The 22,061-nt window shown below is 39.4% G+C and overlaps 2 protein-coding genes across 5 annotated transcripts in view; one reads left to right on the forward strand and one right to left on the reverse strand.

The window, feature by feature from the left end:
* Positions 1-20,209, forward strand: part of HERC2 (HECT and RLD domain containing protein 2) — a 40,463-nt gene extending 20,254 nt beyond the window's left edge. For 2 of the 4 annotated variants that reach the window (XM_053745404.2, XM_053745407.2), the window contains exons 49-89: positions 106-277; positions 402-497; positions 592-746; positions 1,014-1,244; positions 1,399-1,518; positions 1,595-1,696; positions 1,820-1,975; positions 2,386-2,547; positions 2,858-3,088; positions 3,230-3,352; positions 3,595-3,717; positions 4,029-4,184; positions 4,418-4,652; positions 5,087-5,226; positions 5,571-5,723; positions 6,058-6,177; positions 6,585-6,720; positions 7,078-7,230; positions 7,649-7,816; positions 8,130-8,227; positions 8,606-8,762; positions 8,920-9,110; positions 9,542-9,831; positions 10,079-10,299; positions 10,560-10,654; positions 10,757-10,863; positions 10,996-11,173; positions 11,504-11,627; positions 11,960-12,089; positions 12,251-12,357; positions 12,663-12,790; positions 13,158-13,307; positions 13,569-13,691; positions 13,927-14,137; positions 14,654-14,848; positions 15,096-15,268; positions 15,862-15,992; positions 16,067-16,230; positions 16,561-16,715; positions 17,017-17,129; positions 17,361-20,209. In XM_053745404.2, coding sequence (XP_053601379.1) covers positions 106-277; positions 402-497; positions 592-746; positions 1,014-1,244; positions 1,399-1,518; positions 1,595-1,696; positions 1,820-1,975; positions 2,386-2,547; positions 2,858-3,088; positions 3,230-3,352; positions 3,595-3,717; positions 4,029-4,184; positions 4,418-4,652; positions 5,087-5,226; positions 5,571-5,723; positions 6,058-6,177; positions 6,585-6,720; positions 7,078-7,230; positions 7,649-7,816; positions 8,130-8,227; positions 8,606-8,762; positions 8,920-9,110; positions 9,542-9,831; positions 10,079-10,299; positions 10,560-10,654; positions 10,757-10,863; positions 10,996-11,173; positions 11,504-11,627; positions 11,960-12,089; positions 12,251-12,357; positions 12,663-12,790; positions 13,158-13,307; positions 13,569-13,691; positions 13,927-14,137; positions 14,654-14,848; positions 15,096-15,268; positions 15,862-15,992; positions 16,067-16,230; positions 16,561-16,715; positions 17,017-17,129; positions 17,361-17,529 — 6,342 coding nt within the window. In that variant the 3' untranslated portion in view covers positions 17,530-20,209. Of the gene's footprint in view, positions 1-105; positions 278-401; positions 498-591; positions 747-1,013; positions 1,245-1,398; positions 1,519-1,594; positions 1,697-1,819; positions 1,976-2,385; positions 2,548-2,857; positions 3,089-3,229; positions 3,354-3,594; positions 3,718-4,028; positions 4,185-4,417; positions 4,653-5,086; positions 5,227-5,570; positions 5,724-6,057; positions 6,178-6,584; positions 6,721-7,077; positions 7,231-7,648; positions 7,817-8,129; positions 8,228-8,605; positions 8,763-8,919; positions 9,111-9,541; positions 9,832-10,078; positions 10,300-10,559; positions 10,655-10,756; positions 10,864-10,995; positions 11,174-11,503; positions 11,628-11,959; positions 12,090-12,250; positions 12,358-12,662; positions 12,791-13,157; positions 13,308-13,568; positions 13,692-13,926; positions 14,138-14,653; positions 14,849-15,095; positions 15,269-15,861; positions 15,993-16,066; positions 16,231-16,560; positions 16,716-17,016; positions 17,130-17,360 lie in introns of all 4 variants that reach the window. The other 2 variants (XM_053745408.2, XM_053745405.2) reach the window with 1 other exon arrangement.
* A 634-nt stretch (positions 20,210-20,843) lies between these two features.
* Positions 20,844-21,661, reverse strand: Neb-cGP. The gene is made up of 3 exons (XM_053745418.1): positions 21,531-21,661; positions 21,325-21,409; positions 20,844-21,027 (listed from the first exon to the last, which is right to left on the reverse strand). The coding sequence occupies exons 2-3, from the start codon at positions 21,406-21,408 to the stop codon at positions 20,956-20,958; spliced, it is 156 nt and encodes a 51-aa protein (XP_053601393.1). The 5' UTR covers position 21,409; positions 21,531-21,661; the 3' UTR covers positions 20,844-20,955.
* Between the last annotated feature and the right edge of the window lie 400 nt (positions 21,662-22,061).

Raw genomic sequence — 22,061 nt, forward strand, 5'->3', positions numbered from 1 at the left:
AAGAAAAATTGTTTTATATTTTAAACATTAAGGAGTGTAATCCATACCATAGTTTCTTCATAACAGTACATATAGTAGGAAAATAACATAGATACTTTTCTCAAGGTTGAATGGCGTGGTTTGGGTCGTATATTCGGTGTACGCGCAGTTCATGCTGAGGTCGTATCAGGAGGGCCGCCGTTTGCGCCCGGCGATCGTGTGAGAGTGCGAGCCGCAGTGACGCAACCGCGTTATAAATGGGGCTGTATAGACCACAGCAGCGTGGGCACTGTTACTGGCAAGTGTCATTGATGTGTTTTCTATTTGTTATTTATTTTTTAACGAAATATGGCGAATATTTTTTGTCACTGGCAAGTTGTAAAGTACTCATTACCTATTTAAAACCAATATTTGTTTTGCAGCAATATCAACCAACGGCCGCGATTTGACAGTGGACTTCCCACAACAACCTGGTTGGACGGGACAAGTCAGTGAAATGGAACTAGTCACCGATCAATGTAAGTTTTGTTCTTTTTCCTAATGAAAATATTCAAACCTCTTTTTCACATTTATATCTTGTACGTATACTTGGAATCATGCTTATGTTTAAAGCGGAATGGGGTGAAAGTGCTGGAGGAACGGCAGTAGGTTGGCGCGGGGCAGTGCGCGCGGTGCGAGTATCCTCTTGTAGGCCGGGGGCCGGCGCTCGGAGGCTGCTGGACTCGCAACCTCACACCTACTGGCAGAGCTCCAGCGGCACCGGCCAGGTGAGACAATGTATTTAATGGCAACGGGGCAGTATTGTAGGCGGATTTATTTATTTTAATTATTATACATACGAGTGTGTGTCAACGAGTGTGTTTGACTTCAAATAATGTCTGTTCACTCTTCATTTGAAGTTGTTTAAATCGTAGGATTTAGAAACAGCGTCACGGTGAGAGAGGTCCAAACATTGGTAATTAGCTTTTGAATAATTCAGGAAAATTCATTTTGCCCTTTAAAAATTCTTGGAATTGTTTTGGTCCTCTTCGCAGCATTGGATCCGCGTAGAAATGCGTTGCGGCGTGCGCGTGCGCCGCCTCGGGCTAGGAGTGGCAGGTGGGATTCATGGCGCCGCAGCATTAGCCGTTCGCGCCGGCGCCAGCTTTGAAGACGCGGCGCTCGCGCCTCTGGCCGCGGTACCGTGTACACCGGCGCCGGCGCATTCAAGAGATAGACCGCCGACGCATTTGGCTCAGATACAGCTGCTGGCGGACTGCAAGCAGGTATTTAATGTTTTATTGGAGTAAACTGGCAATAATATGGACAAATACATCTTATGTATAGCCGCTTTTAAAAGTTTTTTTAATATTTGTTTTCGAGTGCAACTATATTAATATAGATTGTGTAAGGTAATTAAAATTCTCAACTATGTTTCAGTATTACCCGTGCATTGAAATTGGTATAAAACAAAATCGCAACGTAAATGCCGACTGTCGAGTCCATGGTCTGTACATCACTGGCTTCAGACCAAATCCTCTCTATAATGATGTTCTTATGGTAAGTTCGTTTCCATCACGTGATCCAAATCTATTTTCGACGTTATGTCTTTAATTATATATTTTATTTGTTTTAGAGCATGAATTTTGTAGCTGAAGATTGGATGGAAAAAGACAATCCTACTGGAGCAGTTTCTGCTGACAATAATCCTCCTTCTTTGCCTACTGATTGCCCAAAGGTATATGCAAATTCTATATGCAGTAAAAATCGCCGACTGGATGGATATCCTTTAGTATAGATAATATCAAGTATACAAATAAATGTTATATCTACCGATGTAAACTTGGATATTTATTTCCAGGTTTTTGTATGGGGTCTGAATGATAAAGACCAATTGGGTGGCGTGAAAGGCTCCAAAGTAAAAGTGCCCGTATTTTCTCCCAGCCTCAGCGCTCTAAGACCCGTTCACATCGCTGGCGGCTCTAAAACGCTATTCATCGTATCCCATGATGGAAAAGTAAGTTTCGTTTCTTTCATTTTTGGTCGTTAGCATTTTTTCATTTTGCTCATTCGAAATATATATATATTATTATATTAAGGACAAATTACACAGATTGAGCTAGCCCCAAAGTAAGTTCTAGACTTGTGTTATGGGATACTAACTCAACGATACTATATTTTATAACATATACACATATAGATAAACATCCAAGACCCGGGCCAATCAGAAAAAGATCATTTTCCATCATGACCCGACCGGGGATCGAACCCGGGACCTCTCGGTCCAGTGGCAAGAACCTTACCACTGCGCCACCGAGGTCGAAATAATCACTCAGTGTACGTATTTGATATGTTTAATGTTTAATCGTATTTTCTAGAACTATATTTGAGCCTTGGAAAAGTTTTATGAATCATCTTATATTTTAGTTGTATGCCTGTGGCGAGGGCACTAATGGTCGTCTCGGGCTCGGACATAGCAACAACGTGTCAAGCCCACGAGCCAATCCATACTTGTCGCACGTTTTGGTGCGTCGTGTGGCTGTGCATTCTGGAGGGAAACATGCGTTGGCTCTCACTGCTGATGGGAAGGTATGATTCTTGTCTTTTAAGTAAGAAATGGTACGGAATGGAATATGAAAGAGATATAAATTCTAGAATCAAATTTACCTATAGACTTTAAACTTATTTGTGGTCAAAATTAAATGAAAAAAGATCCTCTTTTGGTCGTTATAAATGAATAAATAATTTAGTGAAGTAAGTATGTAGGTAAACGCGTAAGTTGGTTGTCTATATAAGTTTTTGTACATGTTTTGATAACAGGGGAAAATTATTTAAAAAAAAATGATAAATATATTGGAGTTAAAGGTCTTATGTTTATTATAATTCTCTCATTTTTTAGGTTTATTCGTGGGGCGAAGGCGAAGACGGTAAACTAGGGCACGGAAACCGCCTTACACTAGAAACTCCACGCCTTATTGAATCCCTTTCTGGTGAAAGAGTCGTGGGGATAGCATGCGGATCCGCGCATAGCGCATGCGTTACGGCTAGAGGACATCTGTATACGTGGGGAATGGGAGAATATGGCCGACTAGGTCATGGGGACGATACTACGCAGCTGTTGCCCAAAATGGTAAGGATGAAAAACATGGTATACGACAGCCAGTAAAAAATTTACCTATTTTTGGTTTTGTGGTCCTAAGATAATATGTTGGAAAAGATGTCCTGAAAATTAAAGAGGGATAAAGACGTGATGTATATGTACTTTGTACAGGTGGAAGCTCTATCAAGTTTGCGAGTGATACAGGTTGCGTGTGGATCACGTGACGCGCAAACGTTGGCACTTACGGCTTGTGGGAAAGTATTCTCGTGGGGCGATGGAGATTTTGGAAAATTAGGTAAATATTTACAATGCGAACGCTTTGCATTATGTTGTGTATTAAATTTATGATTCCATTTTGTGAAATAATTATCAGAGATGTCATGAAGTGTGATCAGGATATTCATTTCTTCTTGCGCTAAAATTGCTAGAAATTGCTAGTTAAGAGTTATCTTTCCTAATAATAGTTCTTCACTTTATCTATTATCATCAAATATACTTATTTAAAATAGAGTAATATTTATTTATTTATCTCATTTGGAGGTCGTGGTGGATCCGACGGCTGCGCTGTGCCAATGAACATCGAGAGATTGAACACCCTAGGTGTGGTTCAAGTGGAATGCGGAGCACAGTTCAGTTTAGCACTGACAAGGGACGGGGAGGTATTGCTGTTTGTGATTTTTCCAATAGCCTGAAGCCCCGGCTGACATTGTCTGATAATAGAGACTCACTGGACATTTGACTGTTAACAACATACTTGTTTGAAACGTGACAGACCAAGAAATACTACTTTTTGTTCGTTCTTTTAAGTAACAAGTATCGAAAACGAAGATGTATTAAAAAGTCTTATTCGCTTAATCATCGCGCTCCGGTTTGCGTCGGGCTAAAATTTAGCCTCGTCCAAGGTTGCACACCTGTTTGTATCGTAATATACTATTATGCCGTTCAAGTATTGATTAAAATTGTTGTACAGGTGTGGACTTGGGGCAAAGGCGACTATTTCCGGTTGGGTCACGGCTGTGATGCTCACGTCCGGAGGCCTACCTTAGTAGAAGCTTTACGAGGAAGAAGAGTTGTACATGTTGCAGTCGGTGCTTTGCACTGTTTAGCTGTCACCAGTGATCATCAGGTATTTATTGCCATTAATTTTACTCTAGCCACAGAACCAGTAATAATTGTGGCATAATTGAATAATGTATCGGTACGTTTTATCATATTATCAAATCAATCACCAAGTCAATTTCTTTAAAGTATTTCGTCACCCGTAACATTCAGCAAATTGTTTTGCCTGGCACCTACAAGTAAATAATGTCATTGGCCGTCTATACGATGCTTGAATTGCTACTTTGTCCGTTAACCTAGGTGTGGGCATGGGGTGACAACGACCACGGCCAACAAGGGAACGGGACAACCTGCGTGAACCGCCGGCCAGCGCTAGTAGCTGGAGTCGAAGGCGTTCAACGAGCAGCTGCAGGGTCTTCGCACTCGGCCGCCTGGTCTTTGAGACCTTCTGTTTTACAAAATGATACACGAACACCGCATATTGCTCCGTTTGCATTTCCCACGCCGAAAGACCCGCTTGGCGCGCAGAGCTTAGGTAAGATAATTGATTCTTTAGTGATAAGACACGTTATGGGTTCAAGGTTGTCAAAAACGACACACAAAAGCGTTCATATGTGTATCATTTATTACGCCATTCGTATTTTCTATGACCAAAGTTTTCTATGCTCACTTGGAGCGCAGAGCTTTGGTGAGATGTTATGTTTCTAAAAGACTTCAGAGTAGTTCATTTGAAGGCACAGAGAGAAAATAGCTAATAAAATTTTTTGTTTAAATTCGCAACACCGTGGTCGTATATGACATGGCTGATGGACGAGATCATCTGTGACTGTCTTGACTAGGGCCTTCCAGACAATGTGATTTTGTACCAGCTTTATGGCCTGGTAGATTTTGTTGCGTGTTTGGTTATAAAGTCGCAAAAATAAATATGGTATATTTGTAGGGATAAATAATCATGAATATAAATTCCAGGCTTATATACAGAAGACCCCGTAGTAGAAGAGCCGCAGAGCCCGCGTCCGTCGCTGGCGGCCGCAGCGCTCTCACTGGAGCCACCGGTGGCTGTCCAACACGCGCTTTCGCTTATTCTTCTCGCACTTCATATAGCGCAAGTGAGTATACTCTACGTACAGTTATACTACAGCTGACTGATCTATTTACTTGGTTCCTACCGTAAAATTTCGCTTCCACGCAGGGCTTTATTCCTTTAAAATTGTGGAGGGATCCGGGGAGGACGGGCCGCTCCCAAAACTATCATGTTTTCATATTTTGTTGTCACACGATTGTCACCAATCAAAACTGCATTGTCAACGTTAAAGGCTGTTTCGCCTTTGGCAAGACCTTGGTTAAACTGTGGTTCCACAATGGCAATGTAAGATGATAGCGCAAAACAGTTCAGCCAACTCGAATGGAGTGAAAATATGATATATTTAAAACGCGTATTTATGTTTGTCAGGCGCGGAGTCTACTAGTAGAATCCCTGAAAGCGCACGAGGCGTGCTCGGCTGCGGCGCCCGTGACCGCGGCGCTGGACACCGAGGACGAGGACGCTGAAGGAGACGCCCGCACCGGTGGGGGCGAAGCCCCGGCTGACAGAGCTACTTTACCGGTAACATTACTCTTGACTTAGATCTCTGATACAATGTCAACTGTTACATCCAATTATCTTATTGGTATTACAAATATTGATAAATATGGAAAACTTTAGAACAATTGGACGTATGTAACATATCCAATGAAATTTTATACGAGTGTAGAATAAAAACTTAAACAATACAATCTACTATATCTCAAAATTCCCGTGTAAGTTACAATATAACATAGTGTAATGTAACAAATGAATATTTAGACGTTTACGTTACAAATTTATTTTTATTAATTTAGGAAACTAAATTCAATCACAGGCTGGATCGATTGAATATATTCATGATTTATATTAACAGAGTGGTGCAAGCAGCCCTCTCAGCGGATCAGTGTCCTCTCGACACTCCGCCGTGATGTCATCAAGTGCGGTGTCGGTGGCCGCTGCGACCATGACTGTACAACAAGCGGAAGCGCCTAAAGTAAGAACCACTATATCTCTACTCAGTCTATAAAGAAAAGATTATCTAATTAAGGCCCAAGAAGTGCTGGCTTGACGTCGTCAAGGATAATATGAGTGTCAAAGGTCTGACAAATAGGGGTGCTGAAGGCCGTGCGAATTGGAAAAGAAAAAAAGTATCACCTACAGACTAAAAAAGAAAAGATTCTCATGAGTTTTCAACTCACTTGGAATCGTTTGTAAAATAATGAAACGTTTGTTTATTTATAAGTGTGTTCATCCTTGTTACAAAAAATGGTTTATTTATAGTCAACTTAGAAATGAATTTGCAGTTCTGAGTATGTTTCTGTGTTTGTGCCTTTCGGACCCGCGATACTGTGCTGAGTGTGGGCCGTGGAGTGTTGTATATTTATTTATTTACTATCGCAGATGACACTAGACGACTTCACGTCCCAACTGGGAGAGTCAGACGCGAGAGCGCTGGTGGACCTCCTCAAGTTAGCCGCGGCGGGCAGGATCCCCGACGCGAACATTGCTGTTAAGATTATCACCGATGTTTTGATGGGTAATTGACTTTTCTATTATTTTTTGTTAAACTACAAACAATCAGACTTATTTATTTTATCTGTGTTATTGATTGATATTGACTATATCTATTCCAATTTTAATATATATGAATGCGTGACAGACAGACTTTCGCATTTATAATATTTATTTTAGTTTTAGTAATATTGGTAGTTATTTCTTTCGAACTATCAGAGAAGACTGGATGAACAGTCATTTTGGTAAGATTATAATTTGTGCCTCAATTACGCAACCAAATTCTATGAAGTATTTTTTCTACTATTTATAACATTATTTATTCCTACTATTTTTTTTTAATACCTCATGTTTTTAGCTTACTAATTTTTTGTATTTTCAGCTTTATGCGCCAGCAAGCCGGCCGTAGCAGACATGGTGGTGGAAGTTTGTGTGTGTGAACTGGAGGAGGCGGCGGCCGGCGCTGGCGTGTCCCCCCCGCACCCCGTCACTGTGGACAGCCCGCACCCCTACGCTGATGATACTCACATCTCAGGTTTATATAAGAATTAGTGGTTGAGTAGGCGCGTGGTGCGAGCACCCTCATTTATTGTCTCCATTTCCTTGACAGGCTATGTTACTATGTGACTCTCACGGGTAAATGTACATTATAGTCGATTTTTAGTTACGCTTTTTTATAATCTGCTCTCAAAAACTATTCAGATCAAAAATAAAAACACATACAAAACAACCGTTAATAAGGTACCTTTGCCTGTGGAACGCCACATTTTATTTATAAATTTACATTATCAACATGCATCATGTAGCGGAAAAATCGGTCATTCGGTGCGATACAAAAATATTGAAACAATATCAATATCGCAAACGCTTGGCTTTTAGCAACTCGTACAAAGTTAACGAGGACAGTTAAGTCTTACTTACGTAGTTGTCAAAATAAAACACTGTTACTGCAGGCGTAGTGAAGATCCCCGGCGCGTCGTCTCTCCGCGTGGTGTTCGAGCAGGGTTGCTCCACTGAGCGCCGCAACGACCCGCTCACGATCTCCGACGCTACGGGCCGAGTGCTGGCCACTCGCTCGGGCAGGGAGCCCGCTGACTGGGCGCAAGAGATCCTAGTGCAAGGTATACTATTACCACTCTCTTTCTCTCTCAATTCCAACCAATCATAGCGCGCTAAACCCGTTCGCTAAACCCGTTCGTTGCTTTGCACTCGCTAGTAAAGCGAAACATGTTAGACGATGTGTAACTATCAAACCGAGCCGTATGCGAGGACGAGTCAAGTAGTTTAAGTTTAAGCTAATACATAATTAATTTATGGCCACATAAAAAAATAGAAACCAATCTCAAATTCTTTAATGTTGTAATGTAGCAACCAAACTTGCCACTTTTTAGGTTTAGGCAGGTGGTATGTTAACGTACCGATTTGGTCAAACAGGTGACGAACTACGTTGGAGATTCACAAGTGATGGTTCAGTTAACGGATGGGGCTGGAGGTTCACGGCTCATCCAATACTCCCAACCCATTCAGTTGCTGTAAGTATGCTCATGAAGGAAGGTTCCACTATGACGCACCAACTTATACGTAATACAATATACTCTTTTACTATTGAAACAACTTTCAAAACCTTGAAAAGGTTCCATGAATTGAATAAAGGAATTTTAATCCTACTCGTGAGTTTGTATACCAATCTGACCCATAGTAATTGTGGTTACCATTTCATGACCATTACCATTTGACCCATAGTAATGGTGGCTTCCGATGATAGAAAACACCGTGAGGAAACTACACTCTCCATTGTCTCGTTGGTCATTTATCAGCTAGGACTTGAAAGTCGTCAAATTACATTCCACATAATGGCCACGACCTTCAACTGTGAGGAATACAACTATAAGAGAGATCTTTATTTCCAGGAGAGTGGTTCAGACCGATATGTGCTATCGTGTCCATCTGTAGAACTAGCGTGGCGTTTGTTGGACGGCCCGCTGCTGGCGGCCATATCGAACGATCACCAACTGGCGCCCAGGTTGGCCCAAGCGTTAGCCATATGTGCGCAAATGCCGACTTTGTGTGAGTACTTTTATATTGTATTTATTGATCTTACTTATCGGTATTTAAATTGTCTTTGTTTTGATTGACGGTTTTTGACAGAATGATTCCTTTTATGATTTTGAATGCCTTTGAAGATTTTAAAAATCATGTTAGGTAAATTGAATGTGATCCGCAGCATGGCGGGGTCGAGTCTGGTGCGTCCGTCGTTTGCGCGGAGTGGTGTGCGGCCGCGGAGGCAGCGGCGACGCCGGCATCGGGCCCCCGCCCGCCCTACATCATCTGCCGCAGCTGCTGCAAACCCAGTACGAACACGAGGAGCCCGCGCTCAGATCCGGAACACATTTGATGCATACGCATTATCTTAAGGTTAACTATGTTTAATACCACATAGTTTCAGATTATATAAATAGCCATAACGCCTTAAAAAGAAGAAGCCATGCCATTACATTATTTTTGGTTCGTCTTTGGTATGTACGCGGTGTGATTTGTAATTGCGACGCTGGCCACGGACTTCCGTATCTTTATCATGTTATGCACGTAATTTTACTGTTTTCACAGTAGAAAAATATACATATAAATCACACAAATTGAACTAGCCTCGTATAACTCAAGTCTTCAACTTACTTTGGGAGTTCTAGACTTGTGTTTTGGGATGCCATCTCAACGAAACTATTTTTATAACATATACATTATAGATAAACATCCAACAATAAAAAAATAAATAAAACAAAAACAGATTTTTATATGTCCATTAATTCATTTGACTTTTATAAAATTCTTTCAATATATACTCACAGGAACTAGCCTGGCTAGCATGCGGCCTACGCATGGACACGCGCGTCTGCAACGGGCCCGAAGCGGGCCGTTGGACGTGGTTCAAGAAATATTGTCTATGCATTCGCACGGCCGACGCTCTCATTCGCCGAGTGCAAATGCCCATGACCTTCCTAGCCGATGTCCGGAAGCGGTTGTCCGATTTGGGCGTCTATAACGTGGAAGAGAGTAGCACAGATGCTCAGTACCCGTGGGAGGATAATACCAAATTCACACGGCAGCATGATGAGCAGTTGCTGCATTGGGTTAATAAGTAAGTATTGAGCTCTTAACTAAATCGCTCTTATACATATTTGATATTGTTGTCTCACGTGTGACATTAACTGTATGTCAATTTTGACTGAAATATAAATGATTCGCTCTGCTGTATTCATAAATAAGTATGTATAAATAAATTGATTTTCCTATAATTTTGGATAAACTCAACTTCGACATTATCTTTTAGTGTTTTAATTATAAACTTTAGCACATTTTTAAACTATTTTATAAAAACCCAACAGACGTCCCGAAGACTGGACGGGCTGGTGGAACGGCAGTACCCGCGGTTGCGCGGTGTACGGCTGGGGCCACAACCACCGGGGCCAGCTCGGCGGGGTGGAGGGGGCCAAGGTCAGGACCCCCACCCCTTGCCTCGCCCTCGCGGCGCTGAACCCCGCCCAGCTGGTGGGAGGGGAACAGACTTTGTTTGCCGTCACTCCTGACGGGAAGGTGTATGCTACTGGTAAGAATTAACATTATATGTAACAAGTTTGCAGGTATATCTACGGAATTGGACAAATGTTATAACAATTATGGTGGTACGGCAGTATATCGCTGGTCTGAGCGTTAAAACCATCAGGGGCAACTTGCTTGGGTCAAGGGCGCTAAAGTTAAAACTAGAGGGGGTTAAAGTCAAGACATAACTCTTCATATCGATCCTTCGATATATAAGGTTTTTAAAATATATTCATAAAGTGCAAGCAGTAGTAATTTCGTTTTCAGGATATGGTGCTGGCGGGCGCCTCGGAATAGGCGGCATAGATTCAGTATCCCAACCAACTCTATTAGCTTCTATTCAACATGTGTTCATTACCAAGGTAATTATTTTAAGATCATTTAGTTTCTTGTTCAGAAAGTAAGCTATTTTAGTATAGTTAAATATTTAATAATATATGCTTTTAATATGTGCTTTTTTACAGGTGGCTTGCAATTCTGGTGGCAAACATTGTTTGGCTTTGTCAGCTGACGGTGACGTTTATAGTTGGGGTGAAGGTGAAGACGGCAAACTAGGCCACGGGAATCGAGTGTAAGCATAGACTTTATTACTGAGCGGAAATTTATTCACATTTTCATTTTTAACCTGATTTCAGTGCGTTCCTATTTTAACTAGTAATTATATTCTTAATGGCCAGTATTTTTTTGCAATATTATGTATCAGGAGCTACGATCGTCCGAAGTTGATAACAGCATTATCCGGTATGGAAGTGGTGGCCATAGCCTGTGGAGGAGCTCACTCGGCGTGTCTGACAGCTCGCGGCCGCATATTCACGTGGGGTAAAGGGCGGTATGGACGCCTAGGGCATGGGGACTCGGAGGACCAATTAGTTCCTAAGATGGTAAGATTCTTATTATAGTATGTGTATTTTCCATATAGTCATTATTAGCTTTAAACATATGTTAAATTGGTTGTTGAGTATGTCTACGCACGTAATTTTACAGGACGCAGGCGCCGGCCTGCGCTCACTTTTCTTTATACCTTCGGACATGTGCTTTCTTAAAGCACCAGTCAGTACATACTGTTGCATAGAAATTATATTTTATTTAAATTACACTATCCAGTATAAACCAGTATAGACCAATATTTTTTTAAATATAAAAATATGTTGAATCGTTTCGGATAAGTGTTTTAGTATTGACATGGATACCTTTCTTACATGGATTGAAAGGTGGACGCCCTTTCAATGTATCGGGTCATAGATGTAGCGTGTGGTTCTGGCGACGCTCAAACTCTTTGCATCACTGACGATGACAACGTGTGGTCTTGGGGCGACGGAGATTACGGGAAACTAGGTAACTGTAACACCTATGAAATACAATCAAATCCGAAAGTCTGATTTTCTTAATAATCTTACTATGTTTTTTTTTACGATATTACTGCAACATAGACTTTTTAGGGAATTTACTTTCATGATTCATAAATGTTTTATTTTGGTATATTTAGGTTAATTACCTGTGACGATATGTACTGTGAAAATTGTTTATTTGTTAGGACTCGCAAGAAAAAGCGGAGTTTTTTTTATCACTCCTGTTTCCCACTGAGATGACAGAGTGTAGGTTTCCACTTGGAACAATCAATTTGTTACTGTAAATTTAGTTTAGTATATAATTCTATACATTTTCAGGTCGTGGAGGGTCAGAAGGATGCAAATTACCAATGCGCATAGACTGTCTCAAAGGGTTACGTGTTGTTAAAGTCGAATGTGGATCTCAATTTTCTGTCGCCTTGTGCCAATGTGGGAGCGTGTACACATGGTAACACATTTTAAACTTTTTTGTAAATTTATCCTATCAAATTTAAAATTAATAGATTACTTATTAACGTCAACAATTTACTTAAATGACTACCGACTTTCAAAGCGCAGGTGAAGTCTTCTTCGACTATTTTCTTTAACAAGGATTTTTATAATTTTTAGGGGAAAAGGGGACTACCACAGATTAGGACACGGCAGTTACGAACACGTGCGGAGACCAATGCGTGTCACTGGTATGCAAGGAAAGACAATCGTGTCTATAGCCACAGGTAGGAAACTCATTTTTGTTGTTATAGTATTATTTTGTATAGAAAGTCCAAAACATACAATTCATCGATTTAATATATAACACGATACCGTACATGTTCCATTTCTGTTTTTATAGCAAGTATGCTATAGACAATATAAATAAGGAGTACCTTAAGCGTATTGTCCCAACTAAATATGCTTTTACCATTAAATTCACCGTTTTCAAGAATGTTTTATTTGGAATAATAAAGATCTGTAAATAATATAAAAAGAACAGTCAAACTAACATACGCTTTGTGATAATAAAATATAAACTTTCTAATAGGGAGTCTACATTGCGTCGCGTGTACGGATACTGGCGAAGTTTATACGTGGGGTGACAACGATGAGGGACAACTCGGGGACGGCACTACGCTGGCAGCGCAGAGGCCGAGACTTCTGATGGCTTTACAGGTGCGTACTGGACTATTCTGTATTTTGTTAAATACCTTTATTTGCCATGATAATAATGGTGTGTCAATCTATCGAAAGAGTTGATAGAACTTTGTATCTGAATATATAAATAATGTTTTCTTGTGTTCATTACAATGACAAATAAAACTATATAGTAAGCAGACCCTCTGCTTAACCTCCTTAAGATGCAAATCAAGGTAAACTGTCCGTATAAAAGGTGCCATCGGTGAGGGATAAAAGATATTTAAGCGCTTTGTCTAGTTGCACATCGAGTATTTCTAATACGCGTTTCTTGTTCTTGTATGAGCGAAATGGTATCACGATGTCAATACTTTTCTCTGTCTACAGTTAAATGTGTTTTTGTCAGGGTAAACGCGTAACGCGCGTGGCGTGCGGCAGTGCGCACACAGTGGCACTGTGCGTGGAAGCTGCGCGCGCACCGCGGCCCCCGCCCGCGGCCCCGCTCGAGTGCCATCTGCTGCGGGAGCTGGCGCCGCAACTCGTCTGCAATAGGCTGGTATGATCTATGATGTTTTAGTCCCACCGAAACGATCAATCTACTTTCCCTCTTTGTCTTCGCATGTGCAGACAGAGAACTCAGTATGCGACAAGGAAGAAGGCAACTTGTCTCAATGGCCTGCCATAGGTCGTAGTGGTCTCTGTTAAACTGTGCGTTTATTTTGCATGTCTACATTTTTCTCAAATTTTTCATCACCAACACAGTATATATGTATATCAAAAGAGAGAATTCAAAAGATTTTGCCGTTATGTTTAACAGGTGTTGTTACATCAATTCTCGGAATTGGTATGTCCGAAGCTGCCGCTGTTGATACTAGATGGACCTCTGGATCAACTCAGAACGTTGTTGTTTTACAGCGTCAAAGAAGCTGCTTTTAGAAAGGTGAGAAACGTTATATTTCAATACCATACAAGCATGTTTTGTCTATCAGTACATTTGGTTTCTTCACTTTCTTGACAAGCTGTATATATATATACATATCTTAAAGTATTTCTCACCTGTGCGTTTTTCCGGTTTTGTCCTAGCTATTGAGCGTCAGAGCGCATATAAAAATATATATCTTAAAATATTTATTAATATTATTGTAATGAATATATATTAACTTGAATAAAATCAGGCAATAATGGCGACAATGGTTCGCGAGCGCCAACACGGGCCGGTGGTGGAGCTATCGCGGGTGGCGGCGCGGCGGGCGCGGCGCGGCGGCGCGGGGCTGGCGGGGGCGGCGGGCATGCGCTCCGTGTTCGGTCAGATGGTGGCGCGGCTGCCGGCGCTCACGCAGGACGCGCTGGCACTGCCCAACAGAGTGTGGAAGGTCAAGTTTGTTGGTGAGTGGATTGACGACAGTTGTGGAAGGTCGAGTTTGTTGGTGAGTGGGTGGGCGGTCATGTTAGTCTTTACATGCAGGCAGTAAAACGATGCTCTACTCGCAATATTAGAACATAATTTTAGGGTATTCTTTTAAATATCTTAAAAGGTGTAGTTTAGGCATTTTGATTTTTGGATTAGTTTTCAGGCTGTGACAGTTTGAAACTGCTCCAAAATTAGGTTGCGTTGTTGCTGCGGTGACATTTATATTTTAGGTACATCGGGCGTAATTGAATTTGACATAGAAAACTTCGTTAATTGTTTTGGTGACTTTAGAATCGTTTCACCGTTTGCTGACCAAGCAAATAATAGCCATATACGTAACTTATAGAAAAGTGTTAAAATTGTGTTTCACATGTGTTGGCAGGCAAATAAATTTGGCCACATTTATCTAGCTGTTAGATCAGATTACAATTTGATATTTTATTAGAAAGTGGTGAAACAGGCCGTAATAAAAAACAATTTGGTGTATTCAGGAGAGAGTGTGGACGACTGCGGCGGCGGCTACAGCGAGAGTATAGCCGAGATGTGCGAGGAGCTTCAGAACGGCTCTCTCCCATTGCTAATGGCGACGCCCAATGGACGCGGCGACGCTGGTGCCTCGAGAGACGCATTCTTATTGAACCCCACTGCCAACACGCCTTTACATCTCAATTGCTTCAGATTCTTGGGTAAGACACTGGGGCGCTTCACAAAACTTTGCCGATTTTATTTGCAGTTTTTTTTTGTTCTGAGAAAACTGAAACTGTTTTTATTTTACAAAACGAAGAATATATTTTTTATTGACGCAAATATTGTTTTCAAAAATTCTTTAACCATTATAAAAGTAAATTATCCAAGATAGGCTATATTTTATCTCAAAATTCCCACGGGAGCGAAGCCCCGGGCAACATCTAGTACCTTATAATTTAATTTCAGGTGTCCTAATGGGTATAGCAATCCGAACGGGTTCTCCTCTATCTCTTTCACTCGCTGAAGGCGTGTGGAGACAACTGGCGGGTCAGCCTCTGAGGCCGCAAGACCTGGCCGAAGTGGACAAAGACTTCTTGCCCGCACTACTCTGTATCAGAGACATGACGCCCAGTAATAAGGTATAGATATTATCTGTTATGATCATGATCTGACAACTAGGGATGCTGACGTCCGTGGGAAGTGGAAACGAAAATATAGGAAAGGGGACTCAGACGCGCAACAGCTGAGGGAACCAGGAGAACGGTCAGATGAGAGGGAGATTGTCTGTTATGATCATAGGTCAAAAAAGAATATCCATAAACAATCTATATATATATCCACCAACCAACATAAATAAATAATTATTTTAAAATTTGACATGAAAAGTACTTGTGAAAGTCTAACCAATCTCTATTAAGAAATTCTAACTATGCTTATTATATGCTTTGACTTTTACAGAAAGTGTAATTTCAATTTACTTGTTGTATCCTTTAGGTTAACCTCTTATTTTGACAGTGTACATACAATGTCTTTTTTAACTATTTTATTTTATCAGTTATAATAAATAAATAAATTGCTTATTTCAGACCTGTAACAGGCCATATTATCATTATAATAAATTGTCAATTTTGTTTATGTCGAGGTCATCATGCCTCTTATATACTTCTGCATCCATCCTTAGGACTCCATTGTTTGCATATTTTTATGTGTGATTATTTTCTATCATACACAGGAGTTGCAAAATTTGGAGTTGCCATTCTCAATACCGTCGGCAGCGGGGCACGAGGTTCCGTTGTCGACGCGACACAAACGTGTGACGCCGGACAATAAGGATGAATACGTTCAACTAGCTTTACATTACAGGTACTCTCTCATGCCCACTTTAAAATTTCGAAGATGTTTTGTTTTGGATTCTACCATTCAATTTTGTTTCCTAGACTGCACGAGTTCGACGAGCAAGTTCGCGCGGTTCGCGATGGCATGTCGCGGGTTATTCCCGCGCCTCTCATCGCTCTGTTCAGCGCTTCGGAGCTGGAAACCCTGGTGTGCGGATCGCCTGACATTCCTGTCCACGCGCTGAGGGCCTCCGCTACTTACAAAGGTGTCTAATATTCCATCCACTATTGTTACGTGTTTTTTTTAATTATCATATTTCTACTTTATACCTCGTCTTTTCAAACGTGAAACTTTCGTTGAAATGCAGCACTAAAATTAACAACAATTTGCGTTTACGGAAGACTCCACACGCAAATAATTTTAATTTTCACTAATAATTTGCTTTGATTTATTTTTCAAATAACAATCATTTTATATCTAAACATATGTCAAATTACAGTCTGGTTATAAAAAGTAGAAAACCAAATACAATGGTCGAGATAGGTTAATAAATACCCAGCTTTGCTGTTTCGATATAACTGAATCATATTTGCAGGAATCGAACCCAACGCGCCCCTAGTGCAGTGGTTCTGGGAGGTGATGGAGGAGCTATCGGGCAGCGAGCGGGCGCTGTTCTTGCGGTTCGTGTGGGGCCGCACTCGGCTGCCGCGGGCGCCGCAGGACCCCAGGCAGCGGGACTTCGTGCTGCAGGTCTGTATTGTGACGTCACTGAACACAGCGCGCTCTGCAGGACAGGACGTTACCTTTGAACTTTCTAGAGCATGTACGACGCTATCAAAATGATATAAAAAATCAAGTAGGTATCTTTTATACAGAATGTAAAGGCTAAGCTGTTGTCTAGCTTATTTTTTTACACTGATCTCGGGCTTCGCAACATCACGGCCCTTGAAGACGCGAGAATGAGTGATAGAGGTCAGACAGACATATCAATAGGTCTTTGGGAATTCCAGATTGTTATTTTATAATGTTTGAAACTTTTTTATGTTTCCAGGTTTTGGACAAGTACCACCCACCTGACCACTTCTTGCCCGAGAGCTACACATGTTTCTTCCTACTCAAGATGCCGCGGTATTCGTGCAAATCAGTATTACGAGAAAAATTAAGGTGAGTGGAGAATGATGATGACTTTATTTACTGGAAATCAGTAAATAGGCCGGTAGAGTAATTTTTATAAAAATTTCTAACGAGGTTCAACAAACATTGAGGTTAAACAAATCTTTAAGTAGATTATTGATTTGAACTGATAAATAAATGAGTCCATTAAAAGTGATGTTTGGAGTTGTAAAAAGTGTGATTTTATTGTTGACATGATAGCCACGTGTATTTTTGTTCCAGATACGCAATTCACTTCTGCAAGAGTATAGACACGGACGAGTACGCGCGCGTGGCCCTGAGCGCGGCGGAGCGAGTCTCCTCAGAAGAGTCTGACTCCGAAGCGGACGCCGCGCCTGCGCCCGCGCAACCCTCACTCTACGCCGTCACCAGGGCCCCTACGTGGCTTTAATGTTACCTTACATGTCGTCTGAAGTCGTCAGTCTTATTGCTGTTTTAGACTCAAAATATCATTGATGATGAAGGCTCCGGCCCGATTGCTCCGTTGTCTGTTTTGAAGTCCGTCGGTGGATTAAAGCAGGATTGTATCGAATTTCCACGTATGTCTAAACACGTCAATGTCCTACGTCAAACCTATGGCAACAACGGAGCGGCAACGCCCAATGCAGTCGGAACTTTGAACTGGTTAAATATAGATTATTTGAACTCTATTTGTTAAGTTCACATAGTGCCGTTCCTATAGTAATTTATAGTTCATAACGTAGTCGCTAAAGAATGAACGAAAGTAAGTAAATAAACTAAGTTGAAAAATAATAATATGACGTCAAAAACATCGACAACAATAATAATAATGAGAAAATGCGTAAAATGTGGACTTTGGCAAAAAAAATTAAAATAGGCAAGATTTTAAGGACTGTATTTTCGCGATAATTTGTAACGGAATACTCGATGTTAATAATGAATTTCGGACTTCCTTATATTGTCGAATCAATATAAGTTAACGTTATTTGTGTGTCAATTTCTAGCTCGGTTTCCTTTATAGCATTCCATCCATAGCTTAATCGGTATTTGAATAAGTAAGCCACACCGTGATAGATTAATTTGGCCTTTACGAAAAATTGACAATTTTGTTGAGACATAAAATATACACGCAAAAATGACAATTTCACGTAGTAAAGCCAAATACCAGGTAAATAAGAATTTAAATAGCTTTTGTTTTGCAACGTATCGTTAAATCAGCTTAGCTCACGGTGGGCTCCTTCAATTATCCTCGATATTAAATAAATAATATGCCAATAAAGTTTGGTGACAATTAGTGATTAATATTAACTATACAACGACAAGGCAACACTGCCAACATTCCATTTTTGTCGTATTCTCTTTTAACAATGTCCGAACCGTTTTAATGTTTATGGATGTATGAATACTCATAACTTTATATTCAGTATCAATCATCAATCATATATAATAAATCAAACCACATTGGTTTCTGTCAATAACAAATTTTGATAAGGTTTATTTCAAATTAATATATCAAACATAACTCATTCAAACAAACATTACAGTCGAACTTGCACGCTATTCACAGTAAGTTTACAAAGTTTCTGTGTACCACGGGATATCATCAAAAAATGTCTTTCCTTAAAAGTGTTTATGAAAATATATATAGAAGACTCAATTTTAAAATGTTATATATCGTATGCAAGCGTACGTACATAGATATTATGTCTGCTAAAATTATGTTGCTTTTGTTCGTAGATATTAACGGTTAGGTTGATATTTGAAGGTGAATAGGAGCTTGCAGTGACTGTGATTGTTGCGGTTGAAGAAGGTTGTCTTAGAATTCGCCGAAATTGACCATGTGTGGCTCTTTCACGTTGTTTAGTACACACAGAGATGAGTGTTTTTAGCAGGTTGAAGCCGAAGCGAAGGTGCATTCCAAAATAAATTCAATTCGGTTTACTTTGGTCAAAGCCGGCTGATGCCGTTCTTCGGCCGGAACTATAATTGTTTTGTATGATCAATACACTATACCTATTTTCAATGAAGGACCTTGTTCTGGGACATCTAGAAATATTTGTAACTGGTCAATAAGAATGTACCGTTAGATAGGTTTTGTACTAATGTTGAATTTTACAGAACAAATGAAGAACTAGTCATGTTAATGTTGCAATCCGCTGGTATTTTGGACTTGATAGTTAAGGATATTTAAAAGTTCACGTTCTTTCAAAAGTATTAAAGAAATTAATTGTATTAATGTTAGCAAAAATGCGTCTTTCTATTTTCAAATCTGCTAAGTCCACAAAAGAATGCAATACTGTTACGGGAATCACTTTTAATTTAGATTCCCATACACTTTGAAATTAAAATTAATATTGGGACGCATTTCTTTCGCAATATTTGTTTGTTAGTAAGAAATACACTACGAATAGATCTCGCTTTGCTACATTCATAATTTTGTCTTTTTGGTGCTAGTGCTTCACGATTAGTATTAAATTTTGTACTGGAAATTAGTGGTAAAGCACAAAATAATCGATGTCACGTTAGTAGGTACTATGTAACTGTACTTTGGCTTCATTTTACATCACTAGAATTTAGAAACTTCTTAACCCCCGGCCACACTATGCAATGTCGTAATATACCTCAATGAACTACCTAATACTTTTATTATTCAACAAGGTTGAGTTTAAAGCTTGCCTAATCTATTAGTTAAATCGCTCATGAGATATTGAATCTTGTTTAGGCTAGGTAAAGATTCACCATCAACGAAAAGGTCTTGAGTGAATATACGGCATATTATAGTGTAGCCTAAAATATATATAGTTAAAGGGTAAGATGTATCTATTGAACATTTGATGGGTTTGTCTTCTATTATTTAAATTTCCCAAGTGAAATTACCCGTGGTTAATGATATTTTTCAATGGATACATATATGCCTTGTGAAGCTATATTTTTCCCAAAATAAACTATTCTTGTAACACCAAAGAGTAATCTGATAAGAAAAGAACAACTATTTTCTTAAGACTTTTTTGTCTTACAATTGATCTGAATATTTCTGTGTTATGATTTGTTCAATGCAGCATTATGTTTATTTTATACAAGCCTATAAGTATAATAAATATTTATTTCAATGTGTGATTTTTTATTTTAGACTAATTATAAATAAGTATAATAATTTATTGCTAACCACACTACTATGTATTCAATGATTAGGCAAGCTTTAGATAAAAGTGCATAGACAAAGGGCAATGGGGTGGCCAAAGAGATGCCAGGCCAGAGAGAATCTCAGAACAATATAACTTAATAACAGAGTAATAGGGGAGCACTTGTTCTATTCATCATTGAATGGTTATAACTTTTGATATATATTTTTACACTACTAATATAATATAGGGTTTTATTTTATATTACTAAACAGGAATGCGGTGCCATTTGATGGTAAGTGGTTGCCACAGCCTATCAACACCTGCAGTACCAAGGGTGTCACACGCGTGTTGCCTACTTGGGTCCTAGGACTGCCACAATATCCTGTAATCACACTGCCTCTTTCACCCTTAAAACCGGAATACAACAATACAAGCACTGCTGTTTGGTGGTAGAAGTAGGTGAGAGTGAGGTACATGCAGATGACCACAAATGTCTTGTTCAATGAGTCTTCAAAAACTTTAAGGCTTGTTTTCAGTGCTGACCCTATTAATTGGAATGTTACACCATCAAATAGTTTCGGAAATATGTGGAAAGAATAGCAGGGTCCAATAAAAAGGATTATAATGTTCACATGATTTTAATATTTACTAAATATACACTGCCCTTAATGAAACTAATATCATAAGGCTAAAAGTAAAAACAACAGAAAGTTCATAAAACAAGACACCATTTACTTCTTGGAAGGTTTCAGAGTGAAGTATAATATCAATGCACCAAAGAACGCATATGTGGCCTTAGCAGTCTGTAATATAAAAAAAATGTGTTACACAATAATTTTTGTGGAAATCTTTCGAGACATAATACAAGATTCTTAAAATAGCGAGTAATTGTTGAACTAGAAAGTTAATTGAAAATAATGTTGAAGATGTCTATTTCATACCTCTAAACAAATATGACAGATTTACAACATACATATTGTTTTTTAGATTGAAACCAATTTATATTAGTAAATTATTGCATCCTATTGATATGGAGTTGGAGTAGTGATTCATAACCTCACACAGTATAGGCGGTAAAAATCTTGAACAATTGAACTCACGTTTGCTCTGCCAGCATTGGTTTGGCTGTTGAAGTATTTGGACAAGCCTTTAAGCTGGGATCCATCGACTGAGTCTCCGGCCATTCTGAAAATCACAAAAATTAATTTATATACTCATTTCACATCAATGTAAAATATATTATAAAACATAACACAACGAATAATAATATAATTACGTAATATATTAATAATAAACATAAGTTTACCTGAATTTCTAAAATGTATTCTAACTTATGTAATATTTACGAAGGACACGACTTGAAACAGCACAGTATAGATAATCTGCTAGGAGCAAATGGTGAAGTACTTGACAATGACATCAGTAGTGACTGACTGACTGCCAAACATGAAATCGATATCGATATATTAATCAACAACAACTACAAGAAATTTATAGATAAACCAACTAGATAAAATTAAGGTAAATACCTTAATTTTCCGCACTGCACACTTACCACGATGCTTGTCACGATAGCTTCCTATGAGAGTATGATAGTAAAAATATTCGAATTTAAGTGGAGCACTTTGAATGTACACGTACAAAACACATTCGGGCCTAAACATATTCAAAATGTAACATTTTTGATGTGGTGTGTGTATGATTCAGATACATTCTGATAGGAATAAAAATCAAATACATTTTGAATGTCATAAGTACTTCTATAATACGTGACATTAACAAAATAATCACAAAATTGTTAGGTATATTATTATTTTCATCACAATGGATATAGGTA

Source organism: Plodia interpunctella, chromosome 5 (genome assembly GCF_027563975.2).
Source record: "Plodia interpunctella isolate USDA-ARS_2022_Savannah chromosome 5, ilPloInte3.2, whole genome shotgun sequence".
Taxonomy (NCBI): Eukaryota; Metazoa; Arthropoda; class Insecta; order Lepidoptera; family Pyralidae; genus Plodia; species Plodia interpunctella.

Coding starts and splice junctions, on each gene's coding strand:
- Neb-cGP (XM_053745418.1), bottom strand. CDS start 21,408: ATGGCCGGAGACTCAGTCGATGGATCCCAGCTTAAAGGCTTGTCCAAA. Junction 21,028..21,324: donor CCAATGCTGGCAGAGCAAAC/GTGAGTTCAATT, acceptor TTTATATTACAG/ACTGCTAAGGCCACATATGC.